We start from the raw sequence: 22,790 nt of genomic DNA on the forward strand, positions 1-22,790 counted from the left end.
TTACACATGGTGTTCCATCTGTATAGGTTACTTCCCCTTCCTCATTGCCTCATCAAATCATATTCATATTTCAAATCTTAGTTGAAATATCATGTTTTTAGGGAAGCATTCTCTGAATTCTCATTTCTGGATAGGATTCCTCATGCTTCATTATCAGTTTTTCATAACTGTGGTATTGGTGTTTAATATGTGTAATTATTTACTTATGTCTGTCTTCCCTGCCTGACTGGGTTCATTAAGGACTGGCTTCTTACCTGTTTTGTTCACTGGTATGTCCTTATTGATAGAAGTCTGCCTGCTATATAGCAAGTAGGTATTAGATGAAATGATGAAATATTTTCCTGCAACTAATATCCTGGGAAAAACATTCCTGCTACTTTAATAACAAAGGCATGCAACCCAGAAGCAACAAATTTCATGCTCTTTTACCATCTGGAAACCAATTATCTTATTCTTGTCTATTAGTTTCTGTTTGCCCATAATATCAAGGCCACTCAATCAACTGGTTTTCTATTAACTGTTGTGTACATTAATAGAATTAGAATCCATTAAGCCCTGATCTATAGTTTAAAGTGTTATAAAGAGAAGACAAAGCTATTTGACAGATCAAATTGTTTTCTCTTGGGCAATCAAGACAACAAAGATGTGGGGGAAAATCCTCCCCCTGCCTTTTTTAGAGATTTATTTATTTTTGCTTACAAAAACTGGGGTGTAGGCTGAAGGTACATGGGGTGAAAGATTCACCAGAGATAGAGTGGGGAGCAAAACAGCCAGATCTATTAAAATATACTGCTGAGGGGAGCAGCAGGCAAAAGAGGTGAAGTCTACTGTGCCATGTGGGTTAGCTCCTTGCCTGGGGATGGAACTCAAGTCTCAGTGGCTGACAACTGTTTGATTGCACTGTCTTTAACTCCTGCGCCATGAGACAGGTCCAATGCCTCCCTTTTTAAGTTAATTTTGCATGAATGTTCTTTTTTATACCTAGTCGTCTGTTCTCTCTTCTTGACCAAGGTCAGAATTTTAAGGGTACTGTTAAATCAGAAAGAGATTTCCTTTTCTATCTTCAATTTAATAACATTTGTTGAGCATATTCTATGTTCAAGTGGTAGGAGGTTATATGGAATATATAGAAATAAGGCAAAGGGACAAAGCTAAACTAAAGCAAACCCTGGAAATCTGACTGTAGAGTGAGACCACAGGAGGTAGAGGGTTGGGGGCAAGTAGCAAAGTGGGGAGGAGGCCCAATGGACTAGGGTAGACTGATGGAGGGATACTAGTGCTTTGAGGGTGGGCATAATATGGTAACATACATTTATTTATGAACTTGTGCCCCTAAAACAAACAATATGTAAATCAGCATTACCTCAATAAAACAATAATGTTTATGAAGAGGGAAGATAAATTAAATAGAGAACAATCATTTCTGTTTTCAAGGAGCCCGTATTCTACTGGAAAAAAATAATCACCTACAATAAAGGTGGGAATAAATTTATTAGTATACATCAAACGGAATTGACCTCTGACTGGTGAAGTAGGAGATTTCCCAGGATGTTGCTGATGATGGTGATGATGATGGCAGAGTGGATGTTGTGCTGATGAGCAATTTGTGTATCAGTATATCAGAAAGTATAACTGGTTGCTATACTTTATAGATTCCTCTAATTTAAATGGTAATACTGACTCTTTGTTTTTATTTTCAGTGTTGCCACATTTTTCTGTCTCAGTAGAACCAGAAAATAATTTCATTGGTTATAAGGACTTTGACAATTTTGAAATTACTATAAAAGCAAGGTAAGAAGGTTATTTTTCAGATTATCCTGTTAAATTGTGTGCCTATTCTGGTTGATGCATTACCCAAAGTGAGAGCTGTGACTTCCACACCCCTGTGTTATTGAACTATCAGTGACATATGACATGCACATTTAGGTGCATGGCATGTTGACTTAATGCACATACATTGGTGATATCTGTGATTTATTATCAATGTCTACCATGATTTTATTGATTGTGATTCTAGCTGATTCTGATTTTAGCTTTGTGGGTTATTTATCAGCCAAAAAAAAAAAAAACACCCTAATGATTGCTTGATTGATTTTAACTTTCTTAAAGATTTATTTTATTTTTATTATGCATACAAGAGCTGGAATGTAGGCTGGAGGTATAATGTTGGGGATAGGGTGAGAGGATTCACTAGATACAGAGTGGGGAGCAGAGCAAGTATATCTACTGAATGCACTGCTGAAGGGAACAGTGGGTGAGGCAGGAAAGGTCTGCTGTGCCATGTGGGTCACTGCCCTAGCTGGGGATCAAACTTGTGCTGCAGGGGTTGCTGATAGCTTCATAGTGCTGAGACTTAACCCCTTGCATCACCAGGGAGGTCCAAAAATCCTAATGATTAAATTCAAATATATATTTAGTAGTTAGCATGACTTAGGATATTAGGACTCAGATACAAAGTCTTTCTTACAATTTCTTAATGACTCAACCATTAAATTCTAATACTGCATAACTACTTCAAGACCTAATGCCTTAAAACCACAGCCATTTGTGAGGCAACTGGGCATTTCACTGATGTGGGCACATTGATATTATCTGGGTTCATGCACATGCCAGCCGTCAGTTGGCAGGTCATCTGAGGGCTGGTTAATGGCAGGTCTTACTCATATAGCTGATGTTTGGTGGCAGATGACAGTCTACAAGAATGATCAGGCCATCAGGACTCTCACTAACAGGCTGGCTTATAGCAGTAATGATGCTCAAGGAGAAATAATGGAAAAACAAAAGTCACTATGAGGTCTAGGCTAAAGACTAGTGCACTATTATTTCTGCCACATCTTTATGTTCAAAGCAAGTTCCAAGATTTGCCCACAGGAAATATATTCCTTTCATATCCTATCCATGCAAGTTGCTACAAAGGTGTTGGATACATAGAAAGGTGGAGAGTTTGTATTAATTTTGCAAGGAATTAAAAAACTGAGGTCATTTGAAAATAATAATATATAGTTTTGTTGAGCATGTTTTACAGCATTCCTTATATATTAGTTCATTTAATTCCTACAAAAACTCCATGAAATAGATGTTAGTGCTGTCTCCAGAATATAAGTAAAAAAGATGGAGGTACATAAACATTAAGTAATTTACTCAAAATGACACAAATAGCAAGTCACATATTCTGCAGGTTCCAGAGTCCATACCCTCAAATGTTATCCTTTACTGCCTCTCTTACCAGTATTAATTCCTAAAGTGTCACTTAGTCTCAACCAACATGAAAGGACCACTTGACAGGATTATAAAAAACAATTTTTAATGGAGACACTCTTTTGTTCAAACTATAAATAAGAAAAGTTAACTCCTAGTAGTTTTATTTACTATGCAGAAACTTTCCTTTATTCTGCCTTCCATTCTGAACTAAAAAAGAAATCCGCAGTTAAAAATACTTTAAAAGATAAAAAAATAAAAAAAAATTTTAAAAAAGTAAAAAAATAAAAAATTTAAAAAAATTTTAAAAAGAAATTAATGGTTTAAATAAATAATGATTTAAGGGAAAAAATACTTTAAAAGAGGTCTTGTCTTAAACTTATATAACAGTGAGATTGGACTTGCTGCTTTTAAAAATATTGGGAGCAGCTCCCCACAGCTCCCAACAAAATCAAGATAGTGACATGTCCTATAGAGAGGGGCTTCAGACCTGAGACTTTTGATCTTAAGATCAGTTTTTGCATCTAGAGCATAGTAATAATTTGGCTTTATTATTGCAGATGAAATGCAGTATGAGATGAAATGTAACTGAATGGAAGACACAAGCTTTATGTATTTCAAATTGTTATATTTTATATAAGTTTTATTATTGTAACCATGCTAGCAAAACAATTTTATGGTATTGTTGTTTGACAGATATTTTTATAATAAAGTAGTCACTGATGCTGACGTTTATGTCTTTTTTGGAATATCAGAAGACTTAAAAGGTACTCAGAAAGAAATGATGCAAGCAGCAGCACAAAGCACTATGGTAAGATGCTAAGACTATTCACTGGTACCTGATGGTGTATCGAGAATGCTAGAGATGAAAGTCACTTCAAACCCATCTAGTTCAATCCCTCATTTGATCTAGGTGTGCATATTGAAGCTTAAAACCCCTCCTTGGCCTCTCATTACCCTAGGACAAAGTCCACTACCTTTGGCATCAGCCTCCCTCCACATCCTGTTTCGCACCACTTACACCTTTCTTCTCCTTTGTGCTAGTCATTCCAGTCACTCAAATTTATTGTAGTGTCTCTTGCACTCCAGTTCTTTACAATGCTGCTCCCTCTGTTTGGGGATGTTTTCCCTTTGTCCCCTTCTGCCTCTTCGTTGCTTGACTCTTTCAGCCCCATTCTTTAAGTCTCAACATTGACACTGAGCATTCTCCCCCAGCTGCACGGAGCTAGGTTAACTGCTCCCGCCCACTACTTCCTTAGGCCTTGACTCTCTTTCAGTGAAGCATTTTTCATACTTTATTGCAGTGGTTTGTAACCAGAGATGATTTTTATCCCAAAGTGGACATTTGGCTATGTCCAGACACATTTGTGGCTGTCATAACTGGAAGAACAATACTTATGACAGTTAGTGGGGTAGACACCCTGGTCCCCTCCTCAGTGTTCTTGACATTATATTGTAGATTATGAAAAGGGTTCATGTCATTTTTCTCACTGTTTACATTCATTTAGTCAAATTAAATATCTTAAAACCTAACATAACTTTAGTTAAGAGCAAAAATAAGCTGAGGAGCTTGGATGGATAATGGGTCAGTTGTGGGAAGAAGTCATCTCCATTAGTAAGTAAAAGGTCTATTGAAACTCTGATGTTTAAGACTCTTCCAAGTCTATAATTTCATATAAAATACATTAAGGACTTAATTGAGGACTCAGCCAATCACTTTTCTAGTGAAAAATATTCCTTCCTCTGATTTGCCTAAAAATTGAGACCAGTAAAAACAGATGCCATTCATTTTTCTTTTTAAGTTCTTTTCTGAAGTAACTCTTTTGTATTTCCTCTTTTAAAAAGTTGACAAATGGAGTGGCTCACATCACATTTAACTCTGAAACAGCAATTAAAGAGTTGTCCTACAACAGTCTGGAAGATGTAAACAACATGTACCTTTATGTTGGTGTCACTGTCACAGAGTTAACAGGTAAGTTTCTTTTTTAACTTTCTGTTGGGTAATATTTAGACAATATATTAAAGTTATAAATAATTTAGACATTTGTTTCATATTTTCTCTCATAGCTAATTTTATTCTTTACATCATCAAAAATGAATTGGAGTATAGCTTTGCCACTCTAATGATTGGATCCTTATTGCTTCAACTGTAAAAGTAGAATAAAACCTGCCCAAATGATATCCCAAGTGGCACTGAGGACTACTTGGTTTGAACACAGGCACCTCAGTATTCTCACCTGGTGAGAATCAAAATTAGGGATTATATATGTAATACTTTTGATAAAGTACTACACAAATGAAAAGTATTGTTTTAGTTTCTTTATCTCTGTAATTATGGAGTTGAACTAAATGCCTCCAAAACCATGTTCAGCTATAATATTCAGGAATTCTGTCTAAAATTAGAGGTAATGATGTTTCTAAAATGGGTACATAAGGCCCTCCTTGGTGGCACCAACAGGTTAAGGCACAGCAGTGTGAAGCTATCAGCAGCAACTGAAATATGAGTTCGTTCTCCCGCCAGGAAGGTAACCCACATGGCATGGCAGGCCTCTCCTATCTTGTCCGCTGCTCCCCTCAGCAGTGTGTTTTGTTCAGTCCACCTGTTCCACTCCCCACTCTTGTCTTTGGTGGGTCCTCTTACCTCCCTCGCCTCTGACCCGTACCCCAGTTCTTGAATAGATAGGTAAATAAAACTTTAAAATAAAATAGGTATATAATATATACCATTAGGATTGTGGTGAAGATCAAAGAATCAACATGCAAAGTACTTAAAACAACCTTCTCTGCTTCCTTTCTTTTCTCTCCCCACATCTTTGCCTCATTTTCTCCTTCCCTTCTTTTCTTTGCCTCCTCCTCCCTTCTCTTTCTTCCTTTTTTCTTTGAGCCCTTCTGAACATCCTTAACATCTTGTCTAGAATTCTCAATCCCACTCCAATAATTTTAAATACTCATTTATTATTCCAATTTGGGTCAACTGAGATTTCTACCAGATTACTGTTTTTAAAGTGTTTTCGGGTATATACATATATATTGAGCACTCAACTAAAGGAACAGATAACCACATTGAACCCTTTTCTTTGTAAAGAAAATGAAAGTTCAAACAAATAATCCCTAAAGCCCCTTTCACCTCTTTAAATTTCTCCTTCTGAGTAATAGAGGAAGCATTGTGGTACTTATCTAGTTATTGAGCACCTTGTATCTGTCTGATTCTCAGTAGATGTTAGAGAATGATGATGAATATACACTCCTTACCCTGCATGTTGGATTTGACATGATTTAATGTTTCTTTTTTATTTCTTCTCAATTTCTTTTAAAAAATATGGTATGAACAGGACTTACGAGCTTTTTAAAAAGTATTGATAGACATGCAGGCTTACAAATATAAATGATGTGTAAATCAAGTTGCTTAGAAACTACTATCAGGTATAAATTTGGTATCAAAGAACTGTTTCAAGGAAAAATTCCATTGAGGCTATGGAGGGGGAGGGTAAAGGGAAAGGGGGGTTGGGGTACAGGGAACTGTGGTGGAGCTGTGGATGCTTTGGTGGTGGATGTATTGTGGTGGCATTCATTTAAAGAGGTGTGAACCTATCCTTCTGAATCATGCATAATTTGGTTAACTAATGCTATCTCAATATTTTTAAAACTCTTTTTTAAAAAAAGGAATTCCATGTATTCTAAGCAAAGTACTTAATGCTATTGACCTTCAGAGGAAGGTGAATATCTAGCTGGTTGCTGAGCAAGCACTGTTCTGAAGATGATCAGTTTTAAAGGACGAAATCTGTCTTAAAAGTAGGGCTTGGAGGCATAGATGGTAAGAAGGGTAAAGTACCCTCCATAGAAGGTACATACCAAGGATGGAATCGTTGATCTTTGAGAATTATGGCTTATCAGGTTGGTTGAAGAATAAGATATATAAAAGTGTATTAGGGAGGTGATATTAGGAAGGAATTTGTAGGACAGTAGTGCTTTGTATATTTTTCACAATTTTAATTCTTAAATTTTGCCTGAGGATGACCCTGAGGATGTCAGTGGAACCCTCAGAATTCACTGCACTACAATTACTCTTTTTCTGTATTCTTCTCCATTTCTCTCCAGATCTTGTGCTGTAATGGTGAACCTCCTATAAGGTCACTCTCTGGTTTAACCTTTCCTTCCCTTCTTAACCCTTCCATATCGCTAACTAAAACTGAGGCCAATAATAAAAAGTGTCCCTTCTTGGAATTCCTTCTCAGTTCAGACCTAAAGGTCTATTTTCACAAGAGACATCTCTCTATACACTCCTTGTTCATAAGGCCTTGGAAACTCTTGTGGTCTAAACTCTTGGCCCACTGAAGATGGACATCCTACCTACTGGTGATAAATGAATGAGTGCAGGAACTGAGTAAGTGTATTGGTAAGTATATTTAGAGACATAGACAAATAGATTGCCACATACATTATTACACTCCTAAAATAACAGGCCTGTGGTTTCTTCAGGTGGACTTTCCGAAGAGGCAGAAATTACTGGCATCCAATATGTCCTCTCGCCCTACAGTCTGAATTTGGTGGCTACTCCTCTTTTCTTAAAGCCTGGGATTCCATATTCTATCAAGGTAGATGAAGGAAGAAAATGCTGAATGTGGTTGTCTTTTTCTGCTTACAAAAACATGAGGATACAAATGGGAAGGATCTGGACAGACAAATCATAGAGGGAAGTCCTTTTGTAAAGCCTGTCCTTTTGTGAATGTGGACAGAGCTAGGGCACTACAGGGCAGCTTCAACCCTGAGGGTTGATCTCATTTCTTGGAAATGAGCCCCTGTCAGCAATTTTTTTATTTCCTGTGTGTCTCGCTTTTTCACTAGTCTCTATTCTCTTTGTGCCCAATTCTATCAAGACTTCTCTGTATGTTTTCTATCCTTCCCATCTGACTGTGTCCTTGACTGTCTTTTTTTTTTTTTTTGCTTCCTCTTTGAGGTTTTCTTCTTTCTCCTTTTTAATGTTGGTAGTATGGAGTTAAAACATTCATTTAATTTTTAAATTACATTTAATATTTCATATTTTATTATCTATACTATCATATGGATTATATTATATTATATTACATTATATTTTATATTATATATTTTATTTTATTATTTATATTAACTTTTTGTACCCTCTAGGAAACTAGAGCAGAATATCTATTTGAAAATTCATTTCTTTTGAAAATCAATTTTAATATCATTAAGTTGTATTACTTATTACTTACTTTGGGTACTATTTTTTTGGGGGGAGCAGGGGTAGTGGTTTTTAAGAGAAAAAGATTTACTAATACCAAAACAAGCTTTGGACATACTTGTAGCATCTAATACAGATGTAATAATAGAGTAATATAGATTACTACATATACATAATAAAATTTAATATGTCATAGATATATATTATAAAACATATCATTAGATAGAATACAATATTTGTATTACTCTAAAATATATTTTTATATTTCACATCACATGAAAGAGAACAATATGAAATATATCTTTGGGGGTATGTATGGTGGTAAGGAGTAGAAGTTAAAGGGAAAATAAGAGGCAATTTTTTTCCTTATAACTAAGGGAATTATTCTGGAAGTGGTTGTCTTACTTTCTCCTTTTTCCATTAGTAGGCCAGTTGAACAAACAGAAATTAGGGAGCAGACAACCTGTAACATCTACTTGGAGGACATATTAGACTAATATTTAGGTTCTGAGTCTGCTTGATATACAAGAAAATCCATTTAACTGAATAGAATTAAATCTTTCTATAAACTGAGAACATCTTTTGTTTACTGAGCTAAACATGAATAGTTTATACCTTAGTGGGGAGGAGGAAATTTATTTCAGAATTGTTACGCTTTAAAAGAAGAGATGAACTGTTGAGATAAATTTGGATTGTTCTGACAAACAGGTGCAGGTTAAGGACTCGCTTGACCAGTTCGTAGGAGGGGTCCCAGTGACCCTGAGTGCACAAACACTTGATGAAAACCAAGAGATGTCAGACTTGGAGTCAAAGCAAAGTGTAACACGTTCCACTGATGGAGTAGCTTCGTTTGTGGTCAATCTCCCATCTGGAGTGACGGTGCTGCAATTTAACGTGAGCTTAATTCTCCTGTTTGACTGTGTGTTTTGGCTGGTGTGCAGAACAGATGTGGCAGATTCTGTACTTCAGTCCAGTGAACAGTTCCACAATTTTGCATCTTAAGAAATAGAGACTACCAGAAACAATCTCCTAATCCATTCATTGGAAGACAAATCTATCCATTTTTTATTTGGCAATTATTTTCTCTTACATAGAATAATTGTATTAGAATCTTGAAGCTACCAAGTTAGTATGGCAGTAGAAGTCAGTAGTAGGAATATTCTTTTCTTCCCTTTGCATTTGCCCCTACTTTTTGTTTCTATTTAGGGCCATTAAAAGGTCAAGCGTAAAAGCTTCCTGCCATTTTTTCTTGTTGCATGTACCACATTGCCTTAGAGCTCACTTACTAGTCTTCTTATTGGGCAAATTATGCTTAAATTTCCAATCCCAAATAAAAAATTAGTAATTAATAATGCATGTGAGCATGTGCTGCAGCACATGTACATTTTCTATCATCTACTGAGCAGTTACAAAGTGCTAAGCATTGTGCTAAGAGCTTTATGTAGAACATATTTAATACTCATTTGATCAGCTCTGTGAATTAGAGAGCACTATATTTGCCATTTCATAGCTGATGATACAGAGGCTTCTAACCTCTCATGATTCAATAAGTTATCCAGAGTTAATAATGAGTGTGTAAATCAGTGCATATCTTATCTTAGCTCTTTTGCTGTTAGCAGCCAATAATGCTGTTATAACATCATTTATAAGCACTCCTCTGGGCCACTGCTTCACAGTGAAATTGGGCCAAGGTGAAATTGGGTCTCTGAGATGTTCATTCATACCTCCTGCCCCCAGTCTTCAAGACTTTCCCACCACTATCCTTCTCTTACCCCCAGTTCCCTCCATCCCAATCCAGAGGAAGGTGAATCCCAACTTGCTGTGATATTTCAGTAAAAGTGCGAATATTTGTTCTAGCAGCACCTTTCTGTCTTTATTTCAGACTTTCCCAGCCATTGTGCATAATCCCATTATCCCAGTTATTAGTCATAGTCTGTGTAAATTCACCTGATAGCAGCACAGCTGTAAAAATGTTAAAGTGACAGTGATTTTATTTTCCTTTTAACATTGGATGTTGTGAAGTTTTGAAATTCATAAAGCAAAGAAAATTTTTAAATATTTGTTTTCTATAGACCATTATCATCACAATGCACATGTCTGTTTTGGAAACTTCCTTTCAGGTCAAGACCAATGATCCTTATCTTCCAGAAGAAAATCAGGCCAGCAAAATGTACAGCGCAGTAGCATATAAATCTCTCAGCCAAAGTTACCTTTATATTGACTGGACTGAAAACTATAAACCTTTTCGTGTGGGAGAACATCTGAATGTTATTGTTACCCCAAAAAGTCCATATATTGACAAAATAACTCACTACAATTATTTGGTATGTATAATAACAATAGGTTTCTATCTATAACCCCACCTGAAATATTTTTGTTCATTTATAAGAGCATTAGAATGACCCCTTACACTTTTTTTTAAAAACTGTCTTTCAAGAACATCATCTAACCTGATGATTTTTTCAAAAATCTTTGAGATAAAGCATGTTTTTTATTACATGTCACAGATGAGGAAATTGAGGAACAGAAAGAAAAGTCTTTCCCATGGTCACTCATCTTAAAAGAGGAAGATTTGGATTTGAACTGGGGCTGCCTGAGTCTGAGATGCTTTTCACCAAAGAGAGGCTAATTAAATCCTCATACTGCCTCAGCTCTAATTCATGGGCAAAGATTACACCCTTATTTCAAGTAGGAAATCACTGACACAAAAGTGACCCAACTCCTGCACTTAAGAGTTGAGTCATATACCTGCTCCGGGTTTATAGCTCTGCGTGATCCCTGCTATATTACTTGTATTAAATAGAGGTGGCTAATCACTCTCATCAATGAAACCTAGGAAAGAATATTTTTAAAGTTTAAGGGCTTCCAGACAGTTGCCAAGGAAATAGAATAAATTATTCCAATGGTCAGGCCCAACAGGTAGTAATGATATCTTCAATATGTTTGAGAAAGAAAATAAAAAATAAAGATTTTAGATCATATTGACTGATGAAGAGTAGGGGACCATTAGGGACTATGTACAAAAACTTAGGCCGTCCTGCTCTCTAAGGACAACTTAAGGAGTCTTTGAGGACATTTTGGCCTTTTTTTTTTTTTAAAGATTTATTTATTTGTGCATACAGAACTGGGGTACAGGCCAGAGGCTCAGGGGTGGTGAGAGGCTTCACCAGAGACAGAGAGGGGAACAGAACAGGCAGATCCATGAAGTACACTGCTGAGGGGAGCAGTGGGCGGATCAGGAGAGGTCTGCCGAGCCATGTGGTCACCTCCCAGGCAGGCAGGGATTGAATTCATGCGGAAGTGGCTTTAGATCCTCAGTGCTGTGCTTTAACCTACTGCGCACCAGAGAGGGCCTTGGCTTTTTTTTTTTTTTTTTTTTAAGATTTATTTATCTATTTATGCAGACAAGAACTGGGGTATAGGCCAGAGGTGTGGGGCCAGAGGATTCACCAGAGACAGAGTGGGGACCAGAACAAGCAGGTCTACTGAAATACACTGCTAAGGGGAGCAGCGGGTAAGACAGGAAGGGTCTGCTGCACCATTGGGTCACCTCCCTGGCCAGGATAGAACTCATACCACAATGACTGGCGATACCTGTCTTTAACCCCTGTGCCTCCGGGGTACCCCGCTTTGGCTTCTTGGGATTTATAATATTTTAAACCTCCATTTTAGAACCTCGTCTCTGATTTAAACTTAATTCCCAAATAAAACACACTCTACTTAGTCACTTTTTAAAAATCATTAAAACAAAGGGAATTTTTAGTTATTGTAACTTAGGTGTCCAGAATTTAGCTGATTTTTTGATTATGTGATTTTTAACTAAAATAAGTATAACATTAACTAATTCTTGAGCCTAGCCCCTGAATCTGTACAAGGGGGTAACATTCTAATACTACTGGTCATTGTGAGACTCAAAGGAGTTAAGTAAAGGTTAAAGTTCTTGAAACATAGTAGGCTCACAAGTTAACCTTTTTTTCCTTTAACATAATTTCTACTTCTTCTGTAAACTCAGTCCTAGAGCAAAGGTTTTGTTTTTGTAGTCATTGTTACTGCTGCTGTTTATTTTTAGATTTTATCCAAGGGCAAAATTGTTCACTTTGGCACAAGGGAGAAGCTTTTGGATTCTTCTTATCAAAGTATAAACATTCCAGTAACACAGAATATGGTTCCTTCAGCCCGCCTCCTGGTCTACTACATCGTCACTAGAGAGCAAACTGCAGAATTAGTGTCTGATTCAGTCTGGTTAAATATTGAAGAAAAGTGTAGCAACCAGCTCCAGGTAAAGTACAAATCATAAATCACAACTGAATTTTCTTCTGAATAAAGAAGACTGTAAATATAGCTCCCTGTGAAGTTTTGACTCATACAAGTGACATTTTATTTCTCAAATGACTTTTTAGGTCCAGCTGTCTCCAAGTGCAGATGCATATTCTCCAGCCCAGCAGGTTTATCTTAATATGGCAGCCGAGTCAGATTCCTGGGTGGCTCTAACAGCAGTAGACAGTGCTGTATATGGAGTTCAAAGGAAAGTCAAGAAGCCCTTGGAAACAGTTAAGAAATGCCTTCCCTTGGGCACTGGCACCTGGTTGTGGTACGAGGGCATCTAGAATGGCTCCAGGGTAGGTTGTGGAGCAAGAACCAGGGAAGTTCTTATGGGAAGACTAAGTTTGTTCATATATAGTCTACTCAAAGCATGGTTCATAGAAAGGTAAGCCATCTTCATGTTGGTCCCCAAAGTACAAGTTTATCCTTTTGTTGTTTCCAAGTATAGAATTAATCACTTTAAAACCATGACTGTGGAGCAGTTATATTCAAGTTGTAGAAGTGGAGGTTTAGGGATTTAGGAGCAGGGTGGGGAGGGAATCATATAGCACAAAGGATGACGGGATAGGCAACCTCTGCGATTTTTGGATTTTGTTTTGCTCTTACTGAAGTCTGAAGTACAGAAGAATTCAAAAAATGATTGTATTTAAGTTCCCATTATCTGTCCCGTGCTAGTTGTCTAGGTTTGATTTTTTTTTTATGAACAATAAAAAAAAAGAGAGAGAGAGAAACTAAAGGATATTAAGGGTAGAAAACTTTGGGGATTGAAATTAAAATGGAAATGAAGTCCCCAAAGTAATTTTTAACCCTACACACATGAGTTTTAACCCTACAACCCACATCCCTAAGACATATGAGGTTGTGATTTTCTTTTTTACAACTTAAAAATCGGTTCACTCATTTATGCCCATTTATTCTTTTTGGTGGGATGTTGATTGCAATGTGCTTTGAACAAAACACCATCAGACAGTTTGCAGGACTGTTCTTAAGGCTTAAGACTTAATTCTGGATTTAATTTTGAATAGATTTATATTTATATATACAAATGAATAAATTAAAGGAAGGAAGTTGGGAAATTTGATCTTTGGCAATTTGATAAATGAGCAGCCTTTGTATCTCTGTACAATAACTCTTACCTTTAGTTATTCAGAGGAATGATTTACATATGGGAATAGGCTCAACATTTTGCTTTCCTGGGCAGGTATTTCGAACTTCAGAGAAGAGTGACCTGGGCTGTGGAGCAGGCGGTGGTCGTGACAATGCAAATGTTTTCCATCTGGCAGGACTCACCTTCCTCACCAATGCAAATGCAGATAACACCCAGGAAAATGGTAAAATGCTCAGCATTTTAGTACTGACGCCATAATCTTTTCCCCTGCTCTCTCCAATTATCTCTGGTGCTCTTATGTCTAATCCATACAGAACTATGTGTTGTGTGTGGGTGACAGTTTGCTGCTATGCACACACAGCCTTTCTTCTTCAGGACTTTTCCTTGTCAGTAGCCTGGAGAAGCTGCTACTATCAGATTCATCTCCTCTCTAAGTCTCCTTCCTATATAAAGTTGCATATTCCCTCCTTATAATAGGGAGAATATTGTGGGGACTAGATCTATTTCTAAATACCAGCAGTGCATTGTTGCACATTCTTATACTTGTTGACACATCTTGTTCCAGCCCCTGTACTCTGAGATCTTTAAAGGCAAGGACCTCATTTTAGTCATCTTTTGTGATTTTTAAGTTGTTCATGATTATACTTAACACTATTATTTGTAATGAAATATCACCAAAAAACAGAACAATAAACACAGCGTTCCCAAGAAAACCTTTGCTCATTCTAAATACTTAGCTACTTCTGTAGTCAGTGGATCAAAAAAAAAAAAAAAGTTTGCAGTATTCAAAAACAAACTCAGATCAAAGTGAAACTCTGACACTAGATTGTGATCCACTCTGAGATAAACCAAGTCCTATTAAGATATTAGTGCCCAGGCCCTCCCTGGTGGCGCAGCGGGTTAAAGCACAGCACTGAGAAGCTAAAGCCATTTCCGCATGAGTTCTGAGTTCGATTCCCGCCTGCCCTGGAGGTGGCCACATGGCGAGGCAGACCTCTCCTGACCCGCCCGCTGCTCCCCTCAGCAGTGTACTTCGTCGATCTGCCTGTTCTGCTCCCCGCTCTGTCTCTGGTAAAGCCTCTCGCCACCCCTGCACCTCTGGCCTGTACCCCTCAGTTCTGTATGCATAAATAAATAAATCTTAAAAAAAAAAAAAAGATATTAGTGCCCACTGCCATCTTGAAATCAGCCTCTAAGTAATTGTTGGAAAATGAGTGACTTGTGATGTTTTGAACTCTTCATTTCTTTTACGGGGTTTTATTTTTCTGGATTTTTATCTCCTTTTCTCCCTTTATCTTCTTTAAACAGATGAACTTTGTAAGGAAATTCTCAGACCAAGAAGAATGCTAAAGAAAATAGAGGAAGAAGGTACACTAAAAGTTTCATGTGATTGTAAATAAGTTATAGTCATATCATTTTTAAAGCTGGAGAAAGTTAGATATTACCTGATTTCCCCCAATTCAGATAGAATGAGTAAAAAGAAAGGTAGGTAAAGATCCCTTGCTTTATTCCCTTAGAAAGATTAATCCACGTTAATCTAATAATTTGTTTTTTGGAGCCTTAACTGAGAAACATTGGCGCTTGTGATTTTTACCTCTAAAATCTAAAATATTAACTTTTATTGTTACAAATAGTTCCCGCTACACACTTTATCTAGGAATTAAAATCATATTCTTCCATTTTATTCTCACAAAAGCCATGATTTGATTGAGTATGAGGTATACCTAACAGGCTGTTTCTTCTATTTCATATATTTAACAGTTGATAGTATTTTTGACTGTACTTTGGGAGCTATACCTAATCGAAATTATTTTAGATCAATTTTTAAAATGAAAATAAGATAACTGGCAATGTTACAATAGAAAGAACATTTAACTGAGAGTCAGTGACCTAAATTCAACCAATAATATATAATAATTTCTTCTATTTGTATGAGTCATTTTTATTCTAATCCTCATTTTCAGTGCTATGAAAAGAGGAACTAATTAGAGTACTTATGATGAAGAATGATGCTACGTGTACATCTTCAATCCATGTAATATTAAAAAAAGTTTGCAAAAATAGTATGCTTAGCTTGCAGAAAGAAATAGTGTATATTGATGACAGCTATCTTCAAATATTTGGGTTTCTCAAATAGTTGACTTATTTTAGAATGCTAAACTCAAGAGTTTCAAAAGTTAGTATTTAGCTTAGTCACAGGAGCCCTTTAGCCATTTAGTGTGAAATGTGGTGGACTACCTCATGAGCACATTCTCGACACTCCTGGGAGTTCCAAAGTGAGACTGGTGAGTCAACCAGACATGGTTTCTGTGAGGGGAGGGGGATCTTACATCAGTGGAAACCAGGTATTCTTGAGATCCCTTCTGAGCCTGAGATGTTAGGGATCTGCATAACCAATCACTTTTATTGGCATTTCAGCTGCTAAATACAAACATCTAATAGTGAAGAGATGCTGTCATGATGGAGCAGCCTTGCGTCATTATGATGAAACCTGTGAGGAGCGAGCTGCCCGGATTAAAGTAGGCCCAAAATGTGTGCAAGCTTTCATGAGTTGTTGTGCCATTGCCAGTGAGTTTCGTGCCAATTTTTCCCATAAATTTCTCCAGCTGGGAAGGCTAGGTAAGTCTGACTTTTCTACTAAAATTATGCCCAATTGTGCTAAGAAAATTAATTTTTATGCTTTATTGTAAATTGGAAATTAAAAAGATGATTTGTAAATGCCACCTCCACAAAAAATTAGTAAACGTTTAGAAGAGGCCTATATTGTATAGAGCAGAACAACTCAGCAAAAAAATTTCACCACTTCTGAACTCCAACTCCCTATTTTTAAAGCAAGAATCTTGGGCCAGAAAATCACCAATTTGCCTTTGGGTTATAAAATTCTATTGATCTGTGATACTATAACAATTATAAATTCTGTTTAGAGCCTCCCTGGTGGCACAGGGCTTACACCTCAATGCTATTAAGCTATCACCAGCCACTGTAGCCTGAGTTCAATCCCCAGACAGGGAGCTGACTCACATGGAGCAGCAGACCACACATGTCTCACCCACTATTCCCCTACGCAGTATGATTCAGAAGAGCCACCTGTTCAGTTCCCTCTCTGTCTCAGTGAGTCCTCTCGCCTCCCACACATACACCTCTGACCCATACCCCAGTTCTTAGATGCATAAATAAAATTTTTAAAGTTCTGTTTATACCTAAACCATATGTAACAAAATAATTCTAAATTTAGCACAGGTCAAATGTGCATATATAAAAACTGAAATCTTATTTTAATTTCAACCACAATGTATTTTTTTTAGAAATTTCATTTTATTTATATACAATGTCAAAAACAAAGCAAGAACAGATTGATAGTCTGTGTTTTATATTCTGATTGTTTTGTTTAACAAAAAATCTAAACTTGCATATTAAACATCATCTATCTGAATGGGTATATTTCTACAGATATAAATTTTTGTGGTCATTTATCAAAGTCATGTTATTAGATATATTTAGGTTGTTTTCAGAGTTTTGTTTATACTAAGTAGCACTTTCATGAAAAATCTAATAAATATGCTAAGTACTATATATAAGATATATAAAGCATACGTTTAGGTAGTATATACATTTTTCATCATCCAACATTTCAACTAGTTTGGCTTCAGCTGCAGGATGCTCAGTCTCTGCAGCTCTCTCCTGTCTGGTGTATTCTGTTCTCATTCCGGAGAGCTTGACCTTCTAAAACTCCCATCTTCATGTTTCTGCAATGCTTTATATGGGTTCTTTCCCCACCCTGCAGACTTAAGCTACCTCCACACATATAGGCAATTTTAGGGCTCACCTTATCTGTCTCCCTCTTCTTAGGGATCACACTTCTGGGTTGCTTGTGCTCTAAGTCTGAAAATCATTGTTTTATATAGTTTTCTAGTTTTTTAAGGTGGAAGGATCTTGCATTTGAACAGAAGCAGAAGTTTTATCCATGTTTATTAAAGTAAATATAAATAAATTTCTGAGCTAACACAGAGAATTATATAAACCTCCTTATTTTGAAACATATAAATATGAATGTTACAATTATAAAAATACAAATAACTTTATAGGCTCATCAGTATCTTACATAATCTTTGAAACACTGAATATTTAGCCAACATTAAAGATTTAAGGAACAAATAGTTAAATATATTTTTATGTTTTGTTTTGTCATTGTTACTATCATAGAAGTCTTATCCTTTATAGTTCTATTTCAAAATCACTAAACAAAATATCTCACTGATTTTAGAAAAAAGTAATTGTCATAGACAAATCTTCATATTTTAAAATTGACTATAACTAGAATTTGTTTTTTCCATAATTGATTGCATTTCTCCCTCACCCCAGGTATAAAAACTGTGTTACCAGTAACCAAGCCAGAAATAAGGAGCTATTTTCCAGAAAGCTGGTTATGGGAAGTTCATTATGTCCCCAAAAGGTATTATGCTTCCTTAATGTTCCTCTCAAAATATGTGGGACAGTGCAAATATTATGACCAAAAATCTAGCAGCTACTCATTTTCCAATAGTTTATTTGAAGAGTTAATATAGGGGTTTCCCTGGTGGCTCAACAGGTAAGGATGCAGCACTGCAAGCTAACCACAGCCTCTTCAGTGCCCAGGGCCTGCACGCTGATCCCCACAGCAGTGTACTTCGACAGTCAGCCTGTTCTACTCCCCACTCTGTCTCTAGTGAATCCTCTCACTGTCCCTGCACTTGTGGTTTATAACCCAGTTCTGTATGCATAAATCAATAAATCTTTTTTAAAAAATTAAAATTAAAAAAATAAAGAGTTAATATAATGCTACCAGTTTTAACAAAATTTTGTTCCATTTTGTTTCACTTATTTTTCAGATGTCTCCTTTGCTTTAGTAATTGGTTCGTTGTCAAGACTAGCTCTTAGGGGGAAAGGGTACTATCCCTTTAATGTCATTCTACTTCATTAAACACTGTGCACAACTATGTGTTATATACTATATAAAGCAACCAATTTCATCCTATAAGGTCTGTAAACAAACTATAAAACAAACATTGATTATTAATAAGAAAGGATTTTTTTCTTGTTAAAGTCCTTTATACGACACATTTTATGGAATGCCTTCTCTTTACCAGGCACTGAAAGCAGTGATATATTGTGCTTAATCACTAAGCATCATCCTTCTTTGGGGATTCAAAGCACTGACTTTTAAAGCAGTGGTCAAAATAGGGTCCCAGCCTGGCAGTAATCATCTATGGGTGTCCTTGTCCCTACCATGTTTCCTGTAATTCTTCCTCATCTATCTGCCCATTTTAGCTGACTTTTCCCATCTAGAAATGATTGGTATAACTGTCTTTTCCAGTTATATTGTGTGTATTATAATAGTCTTTTTCTTGTCTTCTACATTAAAACACAAATGCCTCTAGGCAAAGACTCTAACAGATAACTGTTATTTACATTCAGGATGTGCAACAGAATTCAGTTTAAAGAGGCACTAAAATGTGTTCAATCAATACATACTGCTTCTGAACTTCTAAAATACTTTATTAGTACAGTAGTTATAATGAATTGCAATTTATATACTTTATTGTACCTACCACTAGGCTTTATAGCTTAAGAGTAAATTAGCAGTATGCCTAACATAAAGTTATAACATTAGTGTGTTTTAATAAATATATATACAAGTTTAATGTAAATCAGAAATTTAAAGTTATGTCGGCATTTTTTTTTAATTTATTTATTTATGCACACAGAACTGGGGTATAGACCAGAGGTGCAGGGGCCGTGGGTTCACCAGAGACAGAGTGGGGAGCAGAATAGGCAGGTCGATGAAGTATACTGTTGAGGGGAACAGGGGCCTGGTCAGGAGAGATCTGCCACGCCATGTGGATCACCTCCAGGGCAGCAAGGATTGAACTCATGCTGAAGTGGTTTTAGCTTCTTAGTGCTGTGTTTTAACCCGCTGCACCACCAGGGAGGGCCCTATGTCAGCTTTTCAATGAACAATGTTAGGATGTATTACTTTCCCCACTTCAGAACATACTACAAATTAACATAATTTTCCCTTGCTTAATATGTTTTGAATTAGTGTTTCAAAGGCATCTTTCTAACTCAAATTCTCATTCTACAATAGAAATATTTAAAAATTTGAAACAAATAGAAGAATATTGGAAAGTATTTTTCTTCTTGATGCATCCTTAATACCAGATGTGATTCTATCTTACTGTATTTTTTTTCTTTCCTCTGAAGTGTAGTGTGAGCCAGAAATTCTGTTAGTGAATACTGTAGTGTTAATCTATATTCCACTGTATTTGAATATCAGCATTTTAATTTCCAGAAAGCAGCTGCAATTTGCACTACCTGATTCTCTCACTACCTGGGAAGTTCAAGGTGTTGGCATTTCAAATAGTGGTAAGCACACTTAAATTATTTTGGATTTAAGGAATGACTTGATTAGTAAAATGTTTTTTCTGTTTAGGCCTAGTTTGCCATAATTTTAAAAATTATGTCATTTAAAAATATGATTTTTAATGTGTTACAAAAAAACTTGGATGTGTCTACCACCTAAATTTCTTCTTTGTCTCTTCTTCTAGCCAGCATTTTATAAATAATAACATCAATTCCCACTTGCCTTTGTTTTTTTCTCAGCTACTAGTTCCTAAGTAAAGTTAGAATCAAATAACTTACTTCCAGCGTGTATCTTTTTGTGGTTTAACATAAATACTTTACAAATAACCTCAGGATCAGTTTTCATTTTTTTGTTGTTGTTATTTTTGTTTTGTTTTGTCTTGGAAAATCTTGGTTTCCACAATAAAATTGTATACCAATCTAGTGGAACCAATAGTGAATATCTTAAAAAGAGATTTGATGCTCTGATTGATAAACTTTCTCATGCCTTACATAGTATTAAATATCTACTGGACAAATATTAAAATGAAATCAATGAGTAGAAATTCTAGGGGCAACAGTGCAAAGGAAAACATGACTTAATATTCCTTTTACTTGAAGGAGAACAAATGTGAGACATTTTAGTGCTAATAAAGTAATATAAAAATTCCCTAATATCTTTCTACTTTGCTTTCATCTTGGACTTAAGGTATATGTGTTGCTGATACTCTCAAGGTAAAAGTGTTCAAAGATGTCTTCCTGGAAATGCATATACCATATTCTGTTGTACGAGGGGAACTGATCCAACTGAAAGGAACTGTTTATAACTATAGGACATCTGGGATGCCAGTAAGTGGTTTTTATTGTATGTTTGAATAAATACGAAAAGGGAGAATTGAATTTTCTAAGTATTATCACATACAACAAAAAATAAAAACACAACATCATAAACTAAGCATGCATAGTGAATTTTATAATAGACGTACAACTTAAGAAATGAGGGGAGAAAAAAGGAGGGAGAGTTACATATTCATATTTAACTCCATTCCATGTCAATTTAAAGAAGAATTCAAGTCACTATACCACCATATTTAATTTTTAAATTAAATTAGCAATAGATTTTTATTGTATCAGAACAAGAGGCAAGAACTTCTGTGGTAAGTACCTTTCTTCCTGTGTACGGGTCATGCTTTCTGATTTCTTTATATCCAGCAATTTTGGATTGAGCCTTGGACTTAATTAATGAAATGTTATAGACACTCTGGATTCTATTATGTTCCTCTGGAGAAATTTTATTTTGGTTATGTGTTTAAGCAGAATTGGCTAAATTCAATCCCAATGTCTGAAATCCCAGTTCATTTCTTTAACAGTGATGGGATTTTCCCTCAGGTGAAAGCCACAAAGAATAGGACCTAACCCAGCATCTTCCCATCTTCAAAGTGTCACCTTCTATTCTCTATTGTTTTCAGTTAGTTTTTAAACAAAATATATAGGTATATATGTATTTATATATAAAGAGAGAGAGTCTAGAGTTAATATATAAGATATATGTTTATATATATGTATGTATATATAGTCTATGAGCTTATATAACTTGTAGTTAGTAATTGTAGAAGAATTGTACAATTGGAGCTACTTGTCTATTACAAAAAATAGAAACACTGTTTTAAGTTTTTTAATTGCTCTTTTATATCAGTTTCAAGAATTCCATTTATAGAACTTACTAAAGGTTTTTACAACAAATATATGGTGAGTTGTATCAAATAGCTCTTCCGTATATATCCTTTCTCATCCTGCCCTGCTGGGGCAATCACTGACCTTGGGTGGCCCAATCATCATTTTTGACTCCTGCTTCTACCCATCCTGGTTGTATTTTTTAAAGAAAATAATTAACAGAGAGAATGAACCTCCCATTTCTGAGATAGTCCTCAAAACTCATTGTCAAATGTTGGCACTCTTTTATTGTTTACTTGCTTGATTTGGATTGGATCATATAGATGAATTATTTGGAGTATAATTCTCAATTCTGTCAGTTCAGTAGATTTTGAAGGAGTGATGAAGAATATTTAAGATTTGAACCAAAAGTCAGTAGGTACTGTGATTATCCCCATTACAAAGATGAGGGAAGGGAAGGTGAAAGGGATCTTGTAACCTGCTCTCAGTAGTTAGTAAGAGGCAAAGCCAAAGCTTGAGCCAAGGTCTTTCTGGGGCCAATTTCTGGTTATGAGATGGAGTGTAAGCAGAGAGTTAGTAAGAGATGATATTGGAAAAGTATATTGGGGAAATAGTGGGCAGGACCTTGAATGCCGAGAGAGTTTTCAGCCTTTCATAAAACCATCGTTTGTTGATTACCAAATGCTGAGCTAAAGGATACAAAGATGTGTTAAGTATGCCAGGACTCCTGTTGTCTTAAATATATTAACATAAATATATTTAATTGTTTAAGTATAAAGACAATAAATGTCATCATAGCAAGTAAACAAAGACTGTTAGTAGCTTCCCATCTGAATTAGTTGGTAACAGCTAATTGGGAAATTAAATGGAAAGACATTTCTGAGCTAGGATTGAGGTTTTTAGATATCC

General features: G+C 35.9%; 1 protein-coding gene across 1 annotated transcript in view; it reads left to right on the forward strand.

Moving 5' to 3' along the window:
• C5 (complement component 5) overlaps positions 1-22,790 on the forward strand; it is a 75,242-nt gene that overhangs the window by 18,286 nt on the left and 34,166 nt on the right. The window contains exons 7-20 of the mRNA XM_004677384.2: positions 1,701-1,791; positions 3,895-4,009; positions 5,044-5,170; positions 7,678-7,793; positions 9,107-9,292; positions 10,519-10,722; positions 12,468-12,677; positions 12,799-12,948; positions 13,923-14,052; positions 15,138-15,197; positions 16,248-16,448; positions 18,192-18,282; positions 20,158-20,231; positions 20,917-21,056. Coding sequence (XP_004677441.1) covers positions 1,701-1,791; positions 3,895-4,009; positions 5,044-5,170; positions 7,678-7,793; positions 9,107-9,292; positions 10,519-10,722; positions 12,468-12,677; positions 12,799-12,948; positions 13,923-14,052; positions 15,138-15,197; positions 16,248-16,448; positions 18,192-18,282; positions 20,158-20,231; positions 20,917-21,056 — 1,895 coding nt within the window. The remainder of the gene's footprint in view (positions 1-1,700; positions 1,792-3,894; positions 4,010-5,043; positions 5,171-7,677; positions 7,794-9,106; positions 9,293-10,518; positions 10,723-12,467; positions 12,678-12,798; positions 12,949-13,922; positions 14,053-15,137; positions 15,198-16,247; positions 16,449-18,191; positions 18,283-20,157; positions 20,232-20,916; positions 21,057-22,790) is intronic.

The sequence above is a fragment of the Condylura cristata genome, unplaced genomic scaffold, assembly GCF_000260355.1.
Source record: "Condylura cristata isolate star-nosed mole 26May11 unplaced genomic scaffold, ConCri1.0 scaffold00006, whole genome shotgun sequence".
Classification (NCBI taxonomy): domain Eukaryota; kingdom Metazoa; phylum Chordata; class Mammalia; order Eulipotyphla; family Talpidae; genus Condylura; species Condylura cristata.